This window comes from Triticum aestivum, chromosome 7A (assembly GCF_018294505.1).
Source record: "Triticum aestivum cultivar Chinese Spring chromosome 7A, IWGSC CS RefSeq v2.1, whole genome shotgun sequence".
In the NCBI taxonomy this organism is placed as follows: domain Eukaryota; kingdom Viridiplantae; phylum Streptophyta; class Magnoliopsida; order Poales; family Poaceae; genus Triticum; species Triticum aestivum.
In genome coordinates this window covers 676035116-676059781 of record NC_057812.1, presented here as the reverse complement: position 1 = coordinate 676059781, position 24666 = coordinate 676035116, and the positions used below count along the sequence as shown (strand labels likewise).

Sequence of the window (24666 nt, the reverse complement as noted above, 5' to 3'; positions counted from 1 at the left end):
TTGATCACTGAACCATAAACACAAAACTGATTGGAATACTGACCGTGGAAACTTGGAACGGCGGTATATAGTAACATGGTGGGTGAATCCTTTTTTCTTCTTCTTCTGAGATCAGTGAATCCTATGCGGTGCATGCTGCTTGGAACGATGACCATGGGCAGGGTTGCGCGGATGTTGGGCTGCCCCATTTGCTGTCAAAGTGATTTTTGTGATTTCCTTTTTCCTCCAGTGATTCTTCCGGTTTCTTCTTTCTGGGTTTTCCTTTTCCTTTTTTTCATGGGTTTCTTCTGAATTTTAACTGTTTTTTTAGAAAAAAGCACAAACATCTTTAGAAACTCATGAAGGTTTTTAAACTATTCAGTAACACATCTTGAAATTTCTGATCAATTTTGTAACTTGTGAACATTTTTTAATACACCGTGAATATTTTTATAGTACATGGTGAACATTTTTAAGACGTGTTCATGTAATTAAGTATCGATGAATGTTTTCAAAATATCTATGAACTTGTTCAATTTTTCATTTTTCACAATATGATTTCCCCCTGTTTTAAAACTTACTAACATTAAAAAACCTATGAAATAAGAACATTTATTTTTCATGAAAGAAATAAAAAAACTGGTGAGCTGAGCTGAGCTGTGGGTTTCCTTCTAAGTCTTAACACACGGAATAGAAGATCTCAACATGGTGGAGTAAGAATTTCAATTTTTTTTTAAAAAAGGAAAACATGGTGGAGTAACACTAATAGGCTGGCGCACGCCAATTTTGTGCCTCCAGGCCGAAACATTTGTGATCCTTGGCCGGGTCATACTCCGTATTTCTTTGAGCCAACAAATCATGTGAAATCTCTCCTGCTTCAAATATGTAAGAATACACTCTGCATGATCCAAACGCAAGTCCAGTGAGAACTTGAACTTTCACAAAGATTCAACTAGTGTATTGTAAAATTCCACTATAACACTCCAATTCGGTACTGCAAATCAGACACGAACAAGGTCTCCTCTTGCAAGCAAAGGAGTTGTCGAGGCACACCGACGCTCGTGGATTTTCTAAGCTAGCTTATGCATATGAAAAGTAGGAAAGGCTTCAGATCCTAGACTGCGAAATAAAATTAACTTCAATACCTTGGAGAGATTAAAAGTGGACCTTCGGTCAGTACCTTTTGCTCAACATAGCTCTATTTTCATTTTTTGGAAGATTACAAGAGTGTTATGTTTTCATTAAGAGAAAAAAAAACTTTGAAGTTACTATGCTCCCAGGAAATGGGGCGCTCTCCGTGCTCTGGGTTATTTGGTCATTTCTTTCTCCACGTGACATTCGTTTGACCGTTGTTTCCCTCGCATGCCCCTGTTGTATTTGTGTCATTTGGTCGTATATGAAACATACCCATCGCCTATCGATGTCCTTATCTCTCCCCCTTGCTGCGCACATTCGTGGCCGCTCCTTATCTCTTTGTTTCTCATACGCCAAGAGCAAACTGATCTCCACAACCTCACCTGCCCCTCCCATGATGTGCAACACCATGGATTCACGGTTTCGCGGCAATCTCCAACCTCCCTCGCCCCTCCGCTGATATAGGGTTCAATGTATTCGCGGCTTTCTGCTCCGCCGGCAACAAAGAATGCAGCCAACTGAGGTCGCATGACATGCTTGAGAGGATTGGTATGGTCGATTAGGGGAGGGATGAATAGGTGACTAACAATTTTTATAGATGTATATCATATTTGATTACATGAAAACATGTGGGGCCATGGCTTTGAAATTAAAAGGAAATCTCGGTATAGTGTGTTGTTTTGTAGAACTTTTAATTACCGTAAGCAATTCATATGTCAATTATATTATAGTATGTTGGTATATATGCTGAACATACTATGTGCGCCAGGATAGCTTTGATGTAATCTTTTGGCTGATTACAAATTGCAATGCAGAATCATTGATATTTTTCAAGTTATTCCATTGCGTGTTCTATTTTGCGTGAAACAAATTATGGTATGTGCTAAGCAAAATGATATTATTTCTTAGATGATGAAGTTATCAATACAATGTGGATTGGAATTCTCATGTTATTTACCTACTGATTTTGGTAGAACAATATGTAGAGTATGACCCACATAACAAGAGAAAGCTTTGAGGCACAATGGCTTTTGAGAAACCGCGCGGCAAAGTGCGCTTTTGCTTCTAATTTGATTCATATCTGACGGAGGAGAATCGTAGCGAAATGGAAACACCTTTTGTATCGTGTGTCCTGTGCCCGACTCCTGGATTTTTTTGGACCTTGATAAGTCTCACACGTGTGGGCTGAAGGAGGTCGGGTCGAACGTCCTTCTAGCCACCCATTATGACACATCAGTCTTTTTGTTTTTTCACACATGCATGCAAACAGGAAAAAAAGATGATGTCAGCGGAAATCTTTTGGGTTTTTCAAACTTTATAATATTTTACCTATTAATTGAAAATTTTGATTGAAAATCCGTTTTCACCATTAAATTCATCGCGACGAAGACTTCAAAACTAGATCCCATATCCATATGTATATTTGTTGGCGGTCAAAAGGTGCCATGTCTATTGCACATAAATTGCCATGTTGTTTACATTGAAGTTGCCATGATATGTTTAAAAAATGTGACTAAAATTTGCCATGAACCAAAAACTAAAATTGCCATGGTGAATTACTTAAATTTGCCATGATACATGCACTAAAATTTGCCATGGTTCATACAAAAAATAATTTTCATGGTCAAAATACTACAATTGTCATGATCTATAAACTAAAGTTGCCATGATCTATAAACTAAATTTCACACGATCCATGAATTAAATTTGCAGTGGTTAATTACTAAAAATTGCCATGGTTAATTAATAAAATTTGCCGTGAAAAGTAGTTTAAATACAATGGTAGCTTTAAATCTAGAAAAAAATAGATGAAACATATCGTGACAACTTTATTGTAAACACTATCACAACTTTAGTCTAATATCTTGGCAACTTTTGGTCCAAATAAAGTCGTCGAAACATATCAATATGGTATCTAATTTTAAAGATCTCGTCGAGATGGATTTAATGATGCAAACAAATTTTAATTAGATTTTTTATTTGAGAGATAAAATATTTTTAAGTCCGAAAACTAAAAAAAAAATTCTGATGATGTCATATGTTTGATGTGGCAAAATGGATGGTAATAAAGGCTTTTGGATCATGTTGCTTCATGCCACATGTGTGACACTTATCATTTTTTTTTACATTTGTAGACCTTGGTGCAACAGAAATGACAAAAACACACCCCTCTGAGTAGAATTATAAGAAATGCCTTGGCGGAAGAAGCTAACGACATGTGTAAGATTCCGAGTTAAGCTGTGGTGCGAAGTACCTGCATGCATCTTGCATGGGGGATGCTGCTTTCCGACTCGCCGCATGGCGGAAGGAGATGTGCCAGGGGCAGCAGCGCCTGCGCTGCATGGCCCTTCCGCCTTGAGGCCTGCCGCGAGCATGTACAAGCAACCTACTGGATCGATCATTTCTGGACACACACAAGATACCAGATCATCTTCCTGTCTTCATGACGGTGATGACGGCGCTGAACAAAGAAGCTTGAGACCCTTCCCCAACAAGGTGTTCGACTTCATGGTTTGGAATGGATTTAGAAATCTCAAGAGAGGGTGACGTGGCGGCTGCAGCATCCTCGGGCTCCGCCGTTGCGATGATGTTTGCTCCAGCGCCGACGCAGAGCTTGGGAGGTAGTCCAGGAGCGCATGTAAATTGCGCTTTACATCGGTGGCATCTGAAAAATGATGGATCATGTGTTGGGTATGTGGTTCGTAGCTGACAGGTATGGTTTTCCTCTTCGACATCTCTGTCGAGAGGAGGTGCCAAATCTGAATTTCGAGGCGTGTCCGTGGTGTTGCCTCAGTCTGATTCATTCAATGACAATGTCTTAGCCTTTGATGAGCCACTTTGCATGCCCGTAAAGCTGCATATCAGCGAGGGAGCCGCGTCGTGCTCGGGTTGAGAAGGTGATCCGTCATATTTTTCTTTGATGGCTGCTATAATGGTGCCGGAGACATGTAACAAGCGTTGGTGTCAAGCTCAGAAAACTATTCAGTCTTGATTGTACTTTTTCTTCTTGGTTAATGATCCTTTGCGCGAAGGTTAATGTTCTGCCGTCTTTTTAGTTTTGTCAGATTAGTATCCACATGATTTTTATTATAATTTTTATGATATGAATGAGACACATATTATCAAACATAAAATACACAACAAGGTTGGCGCCTTAACGCGCGTATTCGGTCCCCGGGACGCACATACGCGATGCTAATCGCTTCGATCTGTTCCGGCAGAACTCACGCACACGAGAAAACGGGGACGCGATTGGCTTTGCAACGCTCCTGTGTTTCGCAATACGTAATGTAAGAAAATCAGACTCCAGAGGTGCAGGTGCGAGGGGGCAGCATGGCCACATGACCGGGAGGAATTTAGATGGGGAAACGGGTGGTATCCATGCATTCTTTGGCTCGCTTTCTGGAGCAATGCACGTCCAAAGATGCCAAGTACGGTACAAACACGTCCGACTTACTGTAGCTGACGACCAAAACAACCACAAACACCGTCGTCAAGCGAGGAGCGAGGACCGATGACCGACCATAGGGGCCAATTTCACCGCACGAAGGTGACACCGACTACTTAATTGTCTGTAATAGTGATTTGCTAATTTATGTGTCCAACGGTTGCACACCGGCTTCGCTTCTTTTCCAAAAGACCCAAGAGTTTATAGAAAGTTGCAGAGAAGACTCTGAAAAATTGTGAAAAAAGCTCAATAATTTTGGAGAGAAAAAAAGTTTACCAATGAATTCTGAAAAGTCAACAAAAATCACTTGGACTCGGAGGAAAAATAAGGAAATTTCCAAGAAAAGCGACTTTTTTTTGTGGCTTCCTCTTTTTCACCCCTTCTCCGAAAGAAATCCTTCCACTCAGCTCATTGCCGACCTGGTTTCTGCTAGAAGATTGAAGATTTCTCTACTCAAGAGCAATGGACATCAAATGCCGTAAATACGAATAATTCAAAGGAGAAGTGAAGATCACATGAAAATTTGACCCGCAAACACAACAACGACTATGGTGACTACGACTCAAAGGGGCTCTTATTGAGGAAATAGCTAGTGCAGATTTATATGTACAAGAAAGGGATTCTCCCACGTCCCCAACAAAAAAAAACAAGGATCACTAGTCGTCTACGTGTACCGTCTTACGTGCTATAAAAAATGGAGCAAGAACCATCCAAAGCTCTGCGATATGATATGATGTTCTCGTGAGACTTTAAAACCACTATTTTTTCATTGAGGAGCTTGCCTTCAAACATTGCAGTAACGTATCTTCAATAACAAATTTAAAGTTCAATAAAGAGTTACTAGTCGCTTTTCACAAAAAAAATAGTTACTAGCCGCAATGAAATAATATTTGGTAAACAGAAGGTTATTAAGAAAAAAAATCCACTCTTCTTTCCCAAAAGATGGATCCACCAAGTCGTCATACATCCATCTACACCAACTAGCGACCTCGAAATGTGAGAAGTTATTTTTAAAAGAGTGGACTAATAAGAGAACATTATGTTTTGAGCAATGCTCCACAGACGACCAAATTCAGATGATTGTGCACGATGATTAAATTCAGCCTTGGAATCTCGTCCTCCTCCTCTACAATGGCCGTTGGATTGTGGTTCGTCCATAGATCGCTCACACTATATAGTGTGTATAGCAGTTTCGTTATGTTTGTAGGAATAAATACAAACACCTCATCTCCTCCTTCCAACATGTACATGCATGCACACACTAGAGGACAAAAGCCGATGTCATACTAGATTCTCTTATTTTTAAAATTCAAATATTTTGTAGGTTAAACCATTGGCAGATTTAAAATTCGTTTTCATCATTAAATCCATCACGGCGAAACTTCCGAAAGTAGATCATGTGTTGGTATGTTCAGATGACCTTTTAGGGTCCAAATATATCACATCTGGGCTAAGTAAGTTATCACGCTTGCGCTACGTAAACTACCATGATATTTGTGCCGAAGCTATCGGGGTATAAAAATGTTTCCCAACCTTCTCCCATATGCACATGCATGCATTAGAGGACAAAAAACTGATAAAATCCTAGATTATCCCTGTTTAAAAATTCAAATGTAGCTCAAACTTCGGTTCGATTCAAAATTTGTTGTTACCACTAAATTCGTCGCGACGAGACCTTTGAAATTAGATCTCATGTTGGTATGTTTCTGCGACTTTTTTTCGGGGTCAAAAGTTACCAAGGCCGAGGGTACGCAAGTTATCAGCCCACGATACGTAATTTACCACACTTTTACACATAAGTTACCGGGGTGTCCTCTGTCAAAGTTACCACGGTGTTGTACCTTACTTATCAGGTCTTGTGTGCATAAAGTACCATGTTATTTACGAAAAAGTTACCGAGGTATATTTTTCTAGAATTTAGCATGGGTCAAGAGTTACCATGGCATTTGTAAGTAAATTATCAGGTATCCGGTGCGTAAATTATGTGCTATTTACAAAAAAGTGATCGAGATATGTTTCAACAACTTTTTTTGATTAAAGTAAACACGGTGTATGTGTCAATCAGTTGAACCATATGAACTAGTGTGGAACATGCAAGAGAAAATGTTGAGCAAGCGTGAAAGGAAAAGTAATCGGTGGGAAAATAAATAGTGAGTATGTTGTTCAAATCTTCATCCACGCATTAATTTTGTTCATGAGAGAAAAGCCAATCAATCAGAACACTGAGAACATGTGGAAGGTAGAAAAAAAAACTTAGGAAACAACAGATTTAGCAGAAATTAAAGCATAGGGCCTCCTTCCATTGGACATGAGCAACGCCTTGCTGGATTCGTCCCTGGCTCCGTAATATTTTTTCTGTTTGTCTTCTCGAGGCTTGAATTATTGTATGGAGATACACTATCTCTTATAGTATTACTTAAAAGAAATGTAAGGTTTCACATTTTACCTTTCTTCCCACCACCTATTTCGTCCAACCTCCCGCATATGATAATTAGTCATCTTAATTTTCTTACCTACTGAACCAATCCATTTTAGTTTACTCACCAAACTTCTCATCAAAATATAAAGTAAATCATGGGTATAATTTGAGAAACATTTATTTAAACAGTCACATCAATATGGATAGGCAAATCACAAGCTAACGTAATAGAGTATTTATATGATGTTGCAATGCACGAGTATTGCGCTAGTAAGTTGAAGAAGAGTAATTCTTGACTCGTGCAGCTACAGCTGCACCGGTTGATGACTATAGCTATTATATATAAAAAGCACTCAAGGGGATAATAAAGTTAAAGAAGAGCCTAGCCCGTGCAGCCGCATTGCAGGGGTTGATGACTAATTATTATTATATATGAAAAGTACTAGACAAATGTAAGACAAGAATTTTGGGACGGAGGGAGTATTATATATATGAAAAGTAATCAACGGGATAACCGAAAAAAGAGGAGAATTATGCTATGAAATCTCACAAAAAATAGAAACATTTAACAGTTGATTTGGTAGATTAATAAATCAGAACCAACAGATGTAAGAAACAACCTATTAACATTGAACTTGAAATAATTTGCCCACCAATTAGGGGTGGGGTAATTGGGCAGTTCATCCGTTAACTTTTCCGTGGTTCAAAATGTATAGTGCAGGCATCAAACAACTCAACTCAACGACAAAACCGGGGCCGCAGCTTGCACACAAAGCGGGTTTTATTGTGGGTTTACAGATCCTCCCCTTTCAAAACCAAGTGGATGGCCGACTTGAAGTCAAGTCTACATTCTCTGTACATATATACCACGTACGACCTCCGGGCGGCTAGAGTTTCCTAATTCCATATTCATCCATATGAACACACTTGCTTTGGCCGTCGGCGTGGAATGAGTTCTTCTTCTACTACTCACTCACTCAGTCAAGTCAGTAGCTGGTCGCTAGCTGGCTTGGACCGTGATTTTAACTTAGTTTTTGACAAGTGAAGCACATGATACGTACTATGTCAGTTTCAAAGTATCAACGTCGTTGCACCCGCTACGTACGTTCAGAGCTAGACTGTGACTGTTTCATCAAACCAATTATTAATACTACTATAGTAGTAAAACAATCGTGCAATGGCGGGAGGGAGGGAGGGAGGAAACTGAGCTCGATCGAGGTTGGTTGCTACTGCTAGCTAGGGCTAGGAGGCGATGAGCGAGGTGGAGATGATAGGCGAGGAGCAACAAGAGGTTATAGATGATGGTTCGGAGGACGAGGAGGAGGCGCTCCCTCTCCATTCGGAGCCGGTGCGGCGGCTGAGGGCGGCCGGCCGGCGGGGGCTGGTGCACGCCCTCGTCGCCGACGACGTCCACGGGGACAACCTCCGGCTGCTGCGGCGCCAGCGCCGCAGGATGGACAGGGTGGGCGTGCGGCAGCCGACGGTGGAGGTGCGGTGGCGGGGCGTGCGCGTGGAGGCCGAGTGCCAGCTCGTCCGCGGCAAGCCGCTCCCCACGCTCCTCAACTCCGCCGTCTCCGGCCTCTCCGTACGTAACTCCGTTCGTGTTTACTACTCTTCCGTACGTACTCCTACAGTTCCACTCGCCACCTGTTCGCTCAAATGCCGCCATTGCGACCCGCATGCAGCTGCTCACCACCATGCTGGGGCTCAACCGTGGCCGAGAAAGGATCTGCATCCTCAAAGATGTCACCGGCATCCTAAAGCCTTCCAGGTAATCAAGGTTCCTCCTGCTATCCCTCTTTCCTTCCTTCATCGCCATCAGTACAGTACATATGCAAATGATATATGCATGCAGGATTTTCCTCTAAAACAATATATGCATGCAGGATGACCCTGCTCCTTGGACCCCCGGGCTGTGGCAAAACCACCCTTCTGCAGGCACTTGCTGGAAAGCTCAACAAAAATCTCAAGGTATCCCCGTCGATCGGTCCGCGTCGTCTGCCGTTAATTCTCTTTTTTCTGTATTGCCACTTACAATAAGCTCTACATAGATCTGAAATTGCACAAAGAAAACACCGCGTGCCGTGTATTTCACTACTTCCTTTACTCACATACTAAGTATGTATTGTGTGCGTGCATAGGTAACAGGGGAAATTGAATACAATGGTGTCAAGCTGCAAGATTTCGTTCCAGAGAAGACGGCAGCTTACGTTGGCCAGTATGATCTTCATGTCCCTGAGATGACCGTCAGGGAGACGCTCGACTTCTCCGCGAGATTTCAGGGCGTTGGCAGCAGAGCAGGTAATCATTTTTTCTTTTCTTTTGGGACCTGGTTAAAATAGAAGTTTTGGTGGGACAACAGGGCTACTAACTAATTGAAGCAAATGCCCAAAAGTCATAAGGACCTTGAGTTGCTGAAATATAATAACTGACCATTTTTTGTGTTCTTTTGGGACCTGGTTAAAATACAAGTTTTGGCGGGACAACAGGGCTACTAACTAATCGAAGCAAATGCCCAAAAGTCATAAGGACCTCGAGTTGCTGAAATATAATAACTGACCATTTTTTGTGTTCTTTTGGGACCTGGTTAAAATACAAGTTTTGGTGGGACATCAGGCTGCTAACTAGTAATCGAAGCAAATGCCCAAAAGTCATAAGGACCTTGATTTGCTGAAATATAATAACTGACCATTTTTTGTTTTGTTTCGGGACCTGGTTAACATAGAGTTTTGGTGGGACATCAGGCTGCTCACTAGTAAAAGGAAGCAAATGCCCAAAAGTCATGAGGACATTGACATGAACGAAATATCATTTACTCATTCTATCAAATGAACATAGACACTTACATGAAGGTGTGTGCTGATGGGGAGCCTTTCTTGTGCAAAATAGAAATCATGAAGGAGGTCATTAGAAGGGAGAAGGAGGCCGGGATCACACCTGACCCCGACATAGATACTTACATGAAGGTGTGTGCTGATGGAAACCCTTTCTTTGATAATTTAGATATACTAGATGATACCCCGCACGTTATTGCGGAAATATTTGCATTATATTTCGATGATATTTGATTTGTATGGAATGTGAATAGTAATACTATGAAAACTAAAAAATTGTAAATTCAGATGCTTTATTGTGTTTGATTAATGTATTGTAAAATATTTATTAAATATCTCATTTATGTTTGCATGTTGAGATGGACATTTTCTTATGCATGAATACATGTTGTGGTGGTCCTTTTGCCATGCATGTTGCTTGATGATGTGGCATGCTTGCATGTTGAGAGAAATATGTTAGTGGGGGCTAGCTATTTAGATATAGAAGATTAAAACCGAGCACCCTCCCAACCCTCTCAGGCCATTAGCATTTCTAGCCGTTAGATCGTCATTTTTAGTCTTTTTTGACCGTCGGATTCGTTGTTAGTCCCACCTAAATCTCGTACGCAGGCGCTAACTCGCACGTCAGACTGCGCTGGGCATTTCGGGCCGCTGCTCCGGTGCCTTTTTTGGGTGTCTCATGTTCAATTGGGCCTACTGGGCCTTTTCTACCATCCTATCCAACAGAGCGCATATGGTGAAACGCCACATACGAACCCTAAACCATGTTTGCGACCTGCTCTGTTCCGACTACGCCGCCTGAATGGCCTCGGATTGCATTGGCGGCTGCACGCCGACGCGAGCGGCGCGGCCGGATGGGGCACGGACCCTAGCGGCACGGTCGGATGGGGCACGGACCTCCACCCTCCATGGTCACCGCGTTGCTGGCCTCAACTGCACCATTGCCCGCACGCTCTTTTCCACCGATTCACGCTGCCGGCTCCTTCTCTCCATCGATTTGGAAACGTCATCCTTTCTGCCAAGTGCTAACATTATTTTTCAGCGGGATTCTTTCTATTGATTCTAAGAAAAAAAATTCATAGAACCAAATATACAGTTACAACTGGTATGCACTTTTTATAGGCACTATCTGTGGAAGGTTTGGAAAGAAGCATCCAAACAGACTACATTATGAAGGTAAATAATGTCCGAAGAAGAATACCACTGGTTCCAGAGTACAATGTTTTGCCTATGCATAATCTATTCTTGCCACACAGATAATGGGACTTGACACATGCGCTGATGTACTAGTCGGAGATGCCATGAGAAGAGGTATTTCTGGCGGTGAGAAGAAAAGACTAACCACAGGTGAATTCACAATACATATCACATTTTCAGGATCGTTTTATCATCTCAACTATATAATCTTGTAAATACTATTTTTGCAAGATAAATAAATAAATTAATAGTTGTGTGATTCATTGACTAAAATTCCTTAACTTCGTATTGAAAGGTACACACCTCATTTCTGGTGACTAATTGATTTCACCGAATGTTTTATGTACTTTGTTATTACCATGAACCGATATGAAAATCTTGTCACAACAAACCACAAATTTCTGTTGTGATGAAAGCGCGCAAGCCACCCTGATGGGAATCAACTTAGTATGATTTTTTCTACTTGTAGAATGTAGCTAGTTAGTAGTGTGATATATTCAGTTTATATAATCCCAACCTTAATTTTGGTGTATATAGGATAAAATAAATAAAAATATTTCGATACTGGAAGCTTAATTTTTTCTCACTTGTAAAAAATGTCTTACAAGCAGGAGAGATGATAGTAGGACCATCGAAAGTGCTCTTCATGGATGAAATATCAACCGGGCTGGACAGCTCCACCACCTTCCAAGTTGTTTCTTGTCTCCAACAGCTAGCTCATATATCAGAGTTTACCATACTCGTCTCACTCCTTCAACCAACACCAGAGACCTACGAACTTTTTGACGATATTATCTTGATGGCTGAAGGACAAATTGTATACCATGGCCCTAAGAGCTGCATCATGAGTTTCTTTGAATCATGTGGCTTCAAGTGCCCAGAAAGAAAAGGAAGTGCTGACTTCCTTCAAGAGGTATTTAGCAAAATACTACTCCCTCTGACCCATAATAAGCGTCGCAGTTTTGAACTAAGGTTGAACTAACCTTAGTTCCAAACTGTGACACTTATTTTGAATCAGAGGGAGTAATTTACATACTTTGATTTTGTTATATAGCAATTCTCTTGTACAGGGTTTTGGGTTTCAACATTTGTGCGAAGTATGAGTTACAACTACTATTTTGGGTGTGCATTCTTTGAAAGTAAACATTGTTAATATGAAGTAATTGGGTATAGATTATGATAACCTGAGTTTGTGTTGCTTATTTGTACTCTTTCTTACCATCATAAAGTAGTCCACTCTTAAAAACTTATGTATACATAGGTCTTGTCAAAAAAGGATCAACAACAATACTGGAGCTGCACCAAAGAAAGATATAATTTTGTTACAGTTGACCAATTCTGTGATAAGTTCAAAGCATCTCAAACTGGTCAGAATCTTGCTGAGGAGCTTTCAAAGCCGTATGCTGAATCAAAAGGGCATAAGAATGCCCTGTTCTTCAGTATCTACTCATTATCCAAGTGGGATCTCCTCAAGGCATGTTTTGCACGTGAGCTTCTTCTTATGAAAAGGAATGCCTTCATCCACATAACAAAAGCCGCTCAGGTAAGCAAGTCGAAGCTATCTTTTGGAAGAAAAATGTGACTGATACATGGAGATGTGTGCCTAGTTTTGCAGTGCTATCTCGAATGTCACATGCTAGGTGTTTATGACTGTAAATTGAGTTCTAGTCTGTATGCACAATCCTCAAATTACATGCTTTGTGCTTAGTACTATTAGTTTGGATAGAAATATAGCAAAACTAGTAATCAAGACAGAACTATAGGAATTTGGATGAAAGAGGTTTTGATAGAACTGGAAAAGCAAATGAATTCTACCAAGAGGTTTGAGTGAATGGAAATTTTCCTCTAATAAAATGTAGTACTAATGAACCTATGGAAAAATTACTAAGGATTCCAATCCTGCGAATCAAACAACCTCTATAGGAAAAATTACTAAGGATCTAAATCCTTCAAAAATCCTATGGAACTCCTTTGAATCAATAAAGCCTTTGCACTAAAAATTGTCAGCTATATTTACATCCACATTTTGTGTCGCTTTCAGCTTTCAAGTGAACTGCAGCATTAATGCATATAGTAGACAATAAAGGGAAATATTGATGTCGTATATAGCTTTAGGTGTGCTCAAATGCGAAATGTTGTAGGATTGGGGGCTGTATGTGCTTAACACAGGGCACATGGGCTTGTAGCCATCTTTGCAGTAGTTTCTTCGGTACACTGAGAACATTGAACTCTCGGACCATATACAAGTCTACATGTTAGAGTACGTCGAGCTGCAGCCTAACCAACTTATAACCATGACTCGACGCAACACAAACCTAACACCTAAAAACAAGCCTTACATCTCGGCTTGTTTTATTACTCTCAACCTGAAATGGACTGGGACGATTTATTTTAGACCCCTTAACAAAAATTGGACACCATCCGCACGTCGGACGTACACGTGTACAACCACCTGGATCCCATGGACACCATCTGGACAAAAGGAGTGCATGTGTATGGCCACCTGGAAGTGGTCACAGGAGCGACCAGCAGAGGAGCCCTCGTGGCGGCCGCCAGAATGCAGTGGTGCTACGCGGTGCGCTCCTGTCGGTGACATCCTGCCTTCTCCCCGCCAGACGGCTGTTGGTCTGCACCGCACGGAGAAGAGTGCAGGGCTTGCGATGGAGAATGACGAGGAGGGGTGCGCCCCCCAACCGCCGATGTCGCAGACTTTGAGGTCGTTGCCCACGGGGACAACAACATGCCCAAGATCCCCGACGCAACGGATGAAATTGAGGTCCTTTGCGTAGTGAAGCGCAGCTGGGAGGAGCGGCAGCTGCAGCCCACGCATATCCCGCACACGCCGACACGCTAGGAGGCCGCGCGCAGCAGCCTGCAGCCTCACCGCCGCCGACACGTGGCGGGTAGTGATCCAAGCTGGAAGCGGTGACTGCGACGGCGGGAACTTGATCTACTGGATGGGGACGCCCTGGGGAAGAGGTAATGGCGACGGCGGGAACTTGATCTGGTGGATCGGGACTCCCGCCGGCGCGGTCGATGCGGGGCCGAAACTGACCGGCTGTGGCTGCTGCAGCGGAGCGCCGGGCGCGGCGGAGACCGCCAGGAGCGGCGACTGCCATTGTAGCTAGGGCGGGGCGGTGGTGGCGGTGGATGGCAGCTGCAGCGGCCCGACGAGCGCGGCGGGGACGCCCTGGGGCAGCGGCAGTGGCTGCTGCGGCGGAGCGGCGGGCGCGACCGAGGCCGCCAGGAGCGTCGGCTGCCACTGCAGCCAAGGCGGGGCGGTGGATGGAAGCTGCAGCGGCCCGGCGAGTGCGGCGGAGGCCGCCTGGTGGAGCGGCTGCCACGGTAGCCATGGCGGCGCGATGGGCGGCGCAGCCGGGTGCGGCCTGTAGGACCCGGCCAAGAACAGGCGGATCTCCTGGACCGCCTGGGTTAGGTCCCGCAGCGCCTCGGACACCTCCTCTGGGGTGAGGACGGCGGGGGCAGGAGCGACAGAGGATCCCGGCGCGGGCAGGAGCGGGGTGACGATCGTGATGGTCGTGGGAGGCGACGAGGTGACCGGCAGCGGAAGAGACGGGTTGGGCGACGGTGAAGACATGATCGAACCAAAGCTAGCTAATACCAAATTGTTATGGTCCTGTTAGAAGGAGGACGAGGGAGGGCCGGCCGGGGGCCTTTTGCCCACGGCCAGGCAAGATGGAAGGGATTTCCTTCTTAATTCTTGCTTGATTAGATTGATACATCTCCTTCCTTTATATAGAGAGGTTTACTTGACTCCCAAGCAAGGCTTATTTGACCCCTAAGCAAGCGACCCTTATCTCTAATTAACACTAAGACTAGCGGACTATACCGCCAGCCCAGGCCATTAGGCCCATTACGTACTCTAATACTACAGCAGGATCTTGCCCAGCATGTCAGCATCTTATTCTACATTCAGTTCTTACTCAGTGTGCAATTTGAGGACTTCAAATGCTCGTGGGCTTCTATCATTACCTATACTATAGTGGGACAACTATATTGTTTTTCTTAAAGTATTTCTTGCAGTTTTCACTGTAAAAATCAACGCAATTACAGCTATGTCATGTTGTACCTTTTTTTGACATGACCACCTAACCACCATTAACTAGCATATACTACGTGTTTTCGCTGCAGCTTGGACTATTTGGTCTTATTACTGGGACAGTATTTCTGCGGACACGTATGGGTGTTGACAGAATTCATGCCAACTATTATATGGGTTCCCTCTTCTATGCACTCCTGCTGCTGATAGTGAATGGATTCCCTGACATGGCCATGACAATCGAAAGACTGCCTGTCTTCTACAAACATAGAGACAACTACTTCTATCCTGCATGGGCTTATGCAATACCATCTTTTATCCTAAAGATTCCATTCTCTTTAGTTGGGTCGGTAGCTTTGACATCGATATCCTACTACTTGATTGGCCATACCCCAGAAGCATCCAGGTAAAGTCATCATTCTGTTGTAGAAACTAATTAGTTGATGGGAAGGAAGCACTAATTCAACTACAGCAACATTTCCTGTCATCATTCAGGAATTATATATCACTATATATTCACCCATTCCGAGTCATTCAGATGCGAGTATAATCACCAAGTGAAAAAAAAACTTGGAGTATAAATGATTGTTTATATTGGTTTTGTAGTGATCTGGGTGTACTGAAGTTATTATCAATGTTCAACTATCTTTACTTCTCTTTGATTATTTCCACGAAACCTAGGTTTCAGATGCAATCCTGACTTTGTGTTCAGACTTAAGACCCACGATTCTTGTGTTCAGGTTCTTCTGTCAGCTCCTCATCCTCTTCCTGATGCACACAGTAATATTATCAATGTTTCGTTGTGTCGCCTCATACTGTCAAACAATGGTGGCTGGTTCTGTCGGTGGTACTCTGGCATTTCTATTCACCCTTCTATTTGGGGGTTTCTTAATTCCTCGCTGTAAGACACTCCCTTATTTTCATAAGCTTCATATTGCTAACAAGTGACATGTCCTAATATCTTCCAAACGCGTGTCGTGCTAAACTATTAAACAAGCACCACTAACAATTTCAGTGCCATATCACTACAGCATTTCTGCCTAATTGGCTAAAATGGGTATTTTGGGTATCTCCATTGTCTTACGCGGAGATAGGCTTGACTGGAAATGAGTTTTTGGCACCAAGATGGTCAGAGGTACACTTTGGCATACCAAGTATGAATTAACTATAAAAAATGCAATCCCAAACAATACTGAAGTTCCTGCGTTGATAGATCACAATATCCGGCGTAGCACTTGGAAGGAGGATACTAATGGATCAAGGTCTAGACTTCCCCAGCTACTTCTACTGGATCTCAATTGGAGCATTGCTTGGGTTTACTTTGTTGTTCAATGTAGGCTTTGCCATCTTCTTGACCATTAAAAACCGTAAGTACGACATGGCTTATATTATGTTAAGCTAATTAGCTAAATAAGTTAAATACTGTACTTTCTTTCTAACAGTATAGCATGAATGTGAACTCAATTAAGCATATATATGCTAGAGAAAAAAGTAACATCAGAAATGGAACAAAATACTTCAATTAATTCGGAAGAACATGTTGTTCACTCTTGTTAGATATGCCATCTGTTCTAATCTCCTTTGAAACTCTCGGTTCCAGCATCTTCTCGTGCTATTATCGCTTGCAATAATATTACCGCAGTTGGTGGAAGAAACCAAGATAAGGATACGGAAAATGGGAGGCCTAAGTTACATGCAGAAACTTCATGGCTACCCAATAGCACTGGTTAGTTGAATTTTCCATGACGCAACTAAACACAACTCACACTATCGTTGGAATATAATCAAGATTTGACTCATCAATATTAAATCTCGTGCAGCAGGGAGGATGGTATTGCCTTTCACACCCCTTACAATATCTTTCCAGGATGTCAACTACTATGTAGACACCCCCGCGGTAATTCTTATGTAGCTCGAACATCTATGCACACATGGCTGAAGAGCTTAATTAGAGTCATAGCAAGGGCTGATAACTAAAAACTAAGTATTTCCTCATCGCAGGAAATGAGGGAGCATGGTTACATGGAAACAAAACTGCAACTACTCCATAATATCACAGGAGCATTTCAGCCAGGGGTTCTCTCGGCACTCATGGGGGTTACTGGAGCGGGGAAAACAACACTCCTTGATGTTCTTGCTGGAAGGAAAACAGGCGGGGTTATTGAAGGGGACATAAGAATAGGGGGTTATCCTAAAATTCAGCAAACTTTTGCTAGGATATCAGGCTACTGTGAACAGATTGATGTTCATTCCCCACAAATCACAGTGGGCGAATCAGTTGCATATTCAGCCTGGTTGCGCCTTCCACCAGAAACTGATTCAAAAGCAAGAGATGTGAGCTATATTTGTTTCTGCAACGAAACATAAGCTACAATATGAAAATATATATGGAAAGAAAGTACTACCTCCGTCCCAAATTATAAGACGTTTTAAATTTGGGACAGAGGAATAGTGTACATGGTTTGCATACTAGCATCCTAGCCACCAGAAACAGTTGAGATATGAAACTCTGAGCTCATCTATATTCCTTACCCTTGCAGGAATTTGTTAATGAAGTTCTTGAAACAATTGAGTTGGATGAAATTAGAGATTCTTTGGTTGGAATACCAGGGGTAAATGGACTGTCGACGGAGCAACGGAAACGACTCACTATAGCAGTCGAGCTTGTGTCTAACCCTTCAATCATATTCATGGATGAGCCAACATCAGGCTTGGATGCAAGGGCAGCTGCTATTGTCATGCGTGCAGTCAAGAACGTTGCAGACACAGGTCGAACAGTCGTGTGCACCATTCACCAACCAAGTATCGATATATTTGAGGCATTTGATGAGGTAATTACTTTACATATATATAGCCTTCTGACCTTCTCCAAGATTCTCTCTCTAGGCACCAAGACATAGTGTATTAAGTAATAATTTAAAAATCTAATATAGATTTAAAAATATATTATATTGGATAAGTATGTGGAAAAATAAGTTTTGATTCAATCAAACATGAATTAAAGTGGTAGTACCACAACCTGAAATAAAGAAGCCAGGTCATACAATTAACCATCAGACATGGAACAAATTGCATGCTACCCCAGATAGAGAATCATCACTTTATCCACCAGAACTGAAAGAACCCCAAATTAAGTCCAAGGCAGAGTCTGCCTCAACTAATTTTTCTAGGAGCTAACAGTGAAATTTTCTATATGAATGGCACGAAACCTCTATTGTATCATTAACAAAGATGATGTTAAAATGTGCTGACATATTCGTTTCATGGGGTAGGTAATTCCCAGATTAGTAGGAGAATAGAGAAAAATATCTACAACACTTGGTTGGGTTTAGCAGTGCCACTTAAGTAGATGCATATGGTAACATACATTTTCATTAATAAGTATTCAGCTAAACTGTAAACCCTAGTTCCATATAACTTTATGTACACTATTAATAAGAAATTCCTCAACCAAAATAATTCATTTGGAAGTGAAGTACCATATTTACTAATTATGTTGTAATATAAATGTAGTTGATGCTCATGAGAAGAGGTGGAGAGTTGATCTATGCTGGGCCAGTTGGACATCATTCTTGTGAGGTCATCCAATATTTCCAGGTAATTAGGAATTTTAACTCAACCTTGCACGAAAGGACTGAACAAATGCATGTATGCTTTGTAATTGTATATCATCCATTTGTATGTGATATAGGCCATTTTAATTAAACCTATCATTAACAGTAAACAAACGTAACAAGATTTGGTTTTCACCTTTTTCTGTATTTTCAAAAGTATTGTTTTTTGCACAAAAAGTTCATGAAGTTATGTATTGTTATGAACCCATATTTAGCCCTTGTGATTCGCATTCTACGTACCACTGAAGGGGGTGAGCTATATTAATCATAGCTGTAGTATGTTTTGATCAGAGAAGGCTATACTTAGTTCACCACCAGTCCACCATCTGACTTTTCTCCCCAGTTGCTGTGCTATACAAACTGGTGAGTTTTATTTTATTTTTATAGGCAATACCTGCGATACCTAGGATCAAGGACAACTATAACCCATCAACATGGATGCTAGAAGTTACTTCTACATCTATGCAAGCTCAAGTGGGAGCAGATTTTGCACAAATGTACAGGGCATCGTCAATGTGCAAGTAAGTTTCAACGAACCAGCTCAGTTAGCAATAGTGCCTTAACATGTGAATTATAATCACTACACTATAGATTATGCATATAAAAATTGCGTCTCCAACCTTCTACAATATCTAAGAAAAACAGAAACGATTTTGATCAGAATAGAACATAAGCATGGGTCACATACCATGTTTAACAGAGCTCTCATTCAGCCTTTAAGCTAATCCTAACATAATATTTGTGCTAACCGATATGTAAATTTGGTCATCAAAGGGACAAGGACATGCTGGTAAAGCGCTTGAGCGTACCAGTTCCAGGCATGAGTGACCTCCATTTCCCAACACAGTTTCCGCAGAAGTTTCGGGAGCAATTCAAAGCTTGTCTCTGGAAGCAGTGTCTGTCGTATTGGAGAACCCCTTCCTACAACCTGGTGCGCTTGGCGTCCATGTTAGGTTTCTGCATTTTCTTCGGCACATTGTTCTGGCAGCGAGGCAACATCAACCACATGTATGCAATGCAAGCCATCTCTTAATTATGTATATATATGGTAGAAGCATGTGATTGAAGCTGCTGCTTGCTTTGTTTGAGGGTAGAAACGACCAGCGAGGCCTATTCACCATATTGGGGTGCATGTTTGGGATCACTCTGTTCACCGGCACCAACATTTGCCAGGCAGTGATGCCATTCGTCTCCATCGAGCGATCCGTCGTGTACAGGGAGCGGTTTGCAGGGATGTACTCTCCTTGGGCCTACTCTTTTGCGCAGGTCCTATTAATCACATGAAGGCTTTTCAGATAGATTATGCTACTGCTACATATGTGCAGGCATTGACTTAACTATCATTTTTGGATTTAGGTTGCCATGGAGATACCTTATGTCCTGGTGCAGGTAGTGATGTTCATGCTGATAGCATATCCGATGATAGGGTATGCATGGACAGCAGCGAAATTCTTCTGGTTCATGTGCACCATGTCATGTACGCTGCTCTACTTCGTCTACCTGGGAATGATGATTGTGTCCCTCACCCCTAACATCCAACTTGCTTTCGTACTTACATCTGTGTGCCACGGCCTACAGAACCTCATCTCCGGCTTTCTTGTGCCTTCACCGGTAAGTGAAGCCATCTAGATATATGATTACCATTATTACCATTATTAGAGATATAAAAAGTGTTGGGCTTACAAAGGATTCTTGAACATATGTCAGCAAATACCGAGATGGTGGATATGGCTCTACTACATCTCCCCAATGTCGTGGTCGCTCAATGTCTTCTTCACCACACAGTTCGGGGATTACAACGACAGGATGATAGTCGTGTTTGGAGAGATCAAATCCGTCGCAACGTTCGTGAAGGACTACTATGGTTTTCGACGCGACCTGCTGCCGCTGGCAGCCATGGTTTTGGCGGCGTTCCCCGTAGTTTTTGCTGTCCTCTTCGGTTACAGCATCTCAAAGCTCAATTTCCAACGCCGATAAACATACATGTATTCGAACTTTCGAAGTAGGAAAACAGTAGCTGCAACATCCCCCCAACAAAATCATTTTTTTGAAATGTTAACCAATTAAATAGAATTGATTGATTTGCTTTGACCTTGTTCCTCTTGAGAGCCTGTTTGGATTTTCCAATAGAGGAAATAACATGAGTTTTCCTTCGAAATAATTATTACTTGGGTCTTCGAAAACATTATGGTAATTATTTCAACCCAAAATAATTATTTAAGGAAATTATTAATTTACAGCCCATAATAGATTTTCTAAAATATAATGATTTTACAAATTTTTGTTTGCGTCGAAAATAATTTCCCTTTGCTTTAAACTTTTTTATTGGGATTTTTCCAATTGATTTGGACTAGTTTTAAGTGACACCAATCAATTCCTAGATTTATTTTTAACAAAAAACCTGATCCTAATCAAACTGACTAAAGCTGCCTGATAACTTCAAAGGCGGCCAGCCGGGCTTTTGGCCTGGCCAGTCTGATAACCTGTTGCCATCCATCAGGTGAGCTTTTCAATTTTATTCAATAAACCTTTTCATATTTCTGTTCAATATAAACGATCATCATGTGTATTTCTTCGACAAGATCAACGTTGTTATCCTTTTTTGTTTTGTGGGGAAACTTCCAACCTATCATCAACTGTCATGACAGTATAAAGAACACCATAATTAAGTATAGAAATTACATCTAGATCTGTAGACCATCTAGCGATAACTACAAGTACTAGAACGAGCCGAAGGCGTGTCATTGCCCCTTCCTCACTGGAGTTGGGCAAACCTTGTTGTAGTAGGCAGACGGGAAGTCTTCGCCAGCGTGATCCTTCTTCCTTCTTAATTGTTTGTTATCCATTCTATGCAAGTTAAGATGTTTGGTATTCATTCTGCTTTCCTTTCCTCTCTTCCTCCCCCATTCTTAATCTTCATCGTATTTCCCTTTTCCCCTGATTCATGCTTGGATCAAGCACATTTGACGACAAGCAACTCTCGTTTAATAAAATTAACAAGGAAGCGTTCTCCTACATAACAAACATCGTAGCAATGTGAATTTACTCACAATACTCTATTTTCATTACTAGCATTGGTTTAGAATTTTCATATCAATACATTTGGATGGCACATAGCATGGTCTGGATGAGAAGAAGTCTCCTACTTTTGCCAGCGCTGCTGCCCTCCAGTTTGGCAAAACAACTTGCTAGCTGATCCACGAGCCCCTAGAATTGGGTAGTCGATGGCTTGATGATGCATAAGAGCATCTAATAGACGTAGTTGTGCTCCTAGTCAAGTTCACCCGTAGGCCAAAAGCCACTCCAAACACCTCTAGCATAGAGGAACAGGCTCTTAGCTCCATCTCCTTTGGCTTCAGGAAGATCATCACGTCATCGCAAACATAGACGGTCTTTGGCTCACACTCGTTCGCACCAGAGGAGAGAGAATTCCACATGATGATGCTAGTTGTAGCAGGCACTGGAGATGTTCCATGATAAATATGAACAGCATGGGTGACAGAGGGTCTCCTTGGTGGAGGCCACAATTATAGATCGGTGCTCCAGGCATGCCATTGTCCATAATCCTTGTGGAAGAACTTGCCGATAATCTACATATCCATTAGACCCGCCTTGGGCCAAATCCCAATATCCTCATCACTTCAATTAAGAACGAACACTTAACCGAATTGAATGCTTTTGAGATGTCCAACTTGAGCATAACCGCAGGATCCTTGAGCACATGCAATCGGCGCACCATGCATTGAACGACCATAAAAGTGTCATGTAGAGAATGAACTCACTCGAAAACACTTTGATGATTCGTCACAAACTTTGGCAGATTATTCGCGAGCGAATAAGAGAGAATCTTATCTAAATTGTTCACTTGACCGGCCTATAATCTCGCGGGTCCACAGAACCTTCCATCTTTGGAAGTAGCGGAACCAACTCCTTATTGATGGAAGGCAGTCCAGGCATATCCCCATTGCAGTAAGATTCAAGACCTGAAAGAAATCGCCTTTAATGATGGTACAACAAGACGCATAGAGGCGGCCAGTAAATCCATCCGGCCCCTGGGCTTTATTCGGCGGCATGGATTTAATGATTTTCTCCACCTCTTTCCTAGAGCGAACAGATGCTCCAAGTGCGCCGGCTCAAGCGATGGCAGGTTCAGCACCTCCAGGTCCAAAGAGTGCTCATGATCTAGCATTGATCCAAAGATGTTCGTGTAGTACTCATCTACCACAGTAGCGATGTGGTCTTGCCCCGTGTATATCTCTTCATTACTCCCTCCGTTCGTGAATAAGTGTATATTTAGCTTTTGTTTTAAGTCAAAATTTTAGCATTTTGACCACCTTTCTATCTATCTAGGAAAAAGTAAAAGCATTTATGGCACCTAATAGGAGTCGCCTACAGGCGGGCACTAGCGGGCAACCCAAACACTGTAGCATGGCATGAGTTTGTTTTTCTATTTTTTTCCTTTTGGTTTTTTCCTCTTGTTGTAGCCCAAATATCCTCAGGTTTCCAATGGGTTTTCTCTGTTTTTTTTCTTTTCCTTTTCTTTTTTCTTCGGATTTCTTTCTGTTTCCTTTTTCTTTTGTGTTTCTTTTTTCCCCAGTTTTCTTTGTTAATTTCTCTTTTTTTTGTTTCTTTCTTTGGTTTTCTTTTTTTCCTTCCCTTTTTTGTCATTTTTTCAACACATGTCTACAATTTTTTACATGTATTGTACATTTTTTTGTATACAACAAGAACATTTTTACACACGTTTAACAATTTCCAAATACATAATTAACATTTTTATAATATATGTTTTGATGTCTACTTTTCCATATACATTGTACATTTTTGGTATGCACCTAATATTTTTATATAAATGTTGCACATTTAAAAAATGTATTTAAACAATTTTATAAAAACATGTTAATTTTTTAAAATAAAAGTTTTAACTTTTTTTATGATAAAATTAATTTTTCTGTACTATGCAAACTATTTTTACATTATACAAACATTTGTTTTGAAAATGACACGAACACCTTTCTGAAACTTTTAACCATTTTTTAAAATGTTAGGTATTTTTAATGTACAAATAATTTTGAGTTATAGAAAAAAATACAATGTATAAAATTTATTTAAATGTCACAAAAGTTTTTTATTCACATTGTACATTTTTCACATACATCAGAAACATTTTATATACATGTTTAACACATTTCAAATGCATGATTAATATTTGAAAGAAAATTATGTAAAGGGTTGTTGTAATATAAATATATAACAAAATTATAAATAAAGAAAAATGGAAAGAATAAAAAAAATATGTGAATAAAAAACTGAAGAAAAAAAGTAATATGATGCCAGTATGATGATGATGTTACTGGGCCGGCCCAGTCCCTGCTTGCTGCAGGGGAGCCGTGGACGCGCAGCGGGCGGCACATAGCCGCGCCCCTGATTCTCGAGAAAAAAAACCCGCGCCCCACACTCGCCAACTCTGCTGTCAGCTTCCTCGCCGAGACGCCGACGGCCAAATCCAAATCCAAATCGAAATGGGGAGCTCCACCACTTTCTCGCCGTCTCCGGCGATGCAGCCTCCACTGGCCATCATATGATGGCAGCAGGATTTCCCCGCCCCCATCGTCCACAGCAAAGGAGGGTGCGTGGAATGGCGGTGGTGGCGGCCAAGTACGCACGGTCAGTCGCCGTTTTCCCCTTACATCACTGTTTGTTAGATTCATTACATTTCCTTGGGAGCATTCAATCTTTTGTGTTGATTTTCATAGCATCGATCAACACAGACCATAGCATGAACTTATAATCTGAAAAAAAAATCTTGGTTCGAAGAAAAACTAGACCTATAGTTAGCAACTCTCAATTAAGAAAAGCACATTACATTCTCACCACTACTATAGCTACCTGCCTAACTTTATTAGTTAACCCATGACGTCCTCTCGGATAGATGCCGCGGTTTATTTGGCACTAGTTACCTAGCTCCTAATGCACCCAGC

At 41.6% G+C, this 24666-nt stretch overlaps 1 protein-coding gene across 2 annotated transcripts; it reads left to right on the top strand.

Annotated features, from left to right (window-relative positions):
- Nucleotides 1-8178: 8178 nt before the first annotated feature.
- Nucleotides 8179-20782, top strand: LOC123154606 (ABC transporter G family member 41). 2 transcript variants are annotated; one of them, XM_044573290.1, is made up of 23 exons: nt 8179-8565; nt 8666-8751; nt 8867-8951; nt 9122-9281; nt 9870-9946; nt 10937-10990; nt 11071-11161; nt 11623-11924; nt 12273-12554; nt 15164-15477; nt 15812-15972; nt 16103-16206; nt 16285-16438; nt 16672-16797; nt 16892-16968; nt 17073-17405; nt 17612-17902; nt 18585-18668; nt 19073-19206; nt 19460-19693; nt 19780-19951; nt 20042-20296; nt 20393-20782. In XM_044573290.1, the coding sequence occupies exons 1-23, from the start codon at nt 8233-8235 to the stop codon at nt 20660-20662; spliced, it is 4179 nt and encodes a 1392-aa protein (XP_044429225.1). In that variant the 5' UTR covers nt 8179-8232; the 3' UTR covers nt 20663-20782. The 2 variants fall into 2 exon arrangements, with proteins under 2 accessions (XP_044429225.1, XP_044429226.1); XM_044573291.1 differs by having other exon boundaries at nt 16895-16968; nt 20393-20781.
- The last annotated feature ends 3884 nt before the right edge of the window (nt 20783-24666 follow it).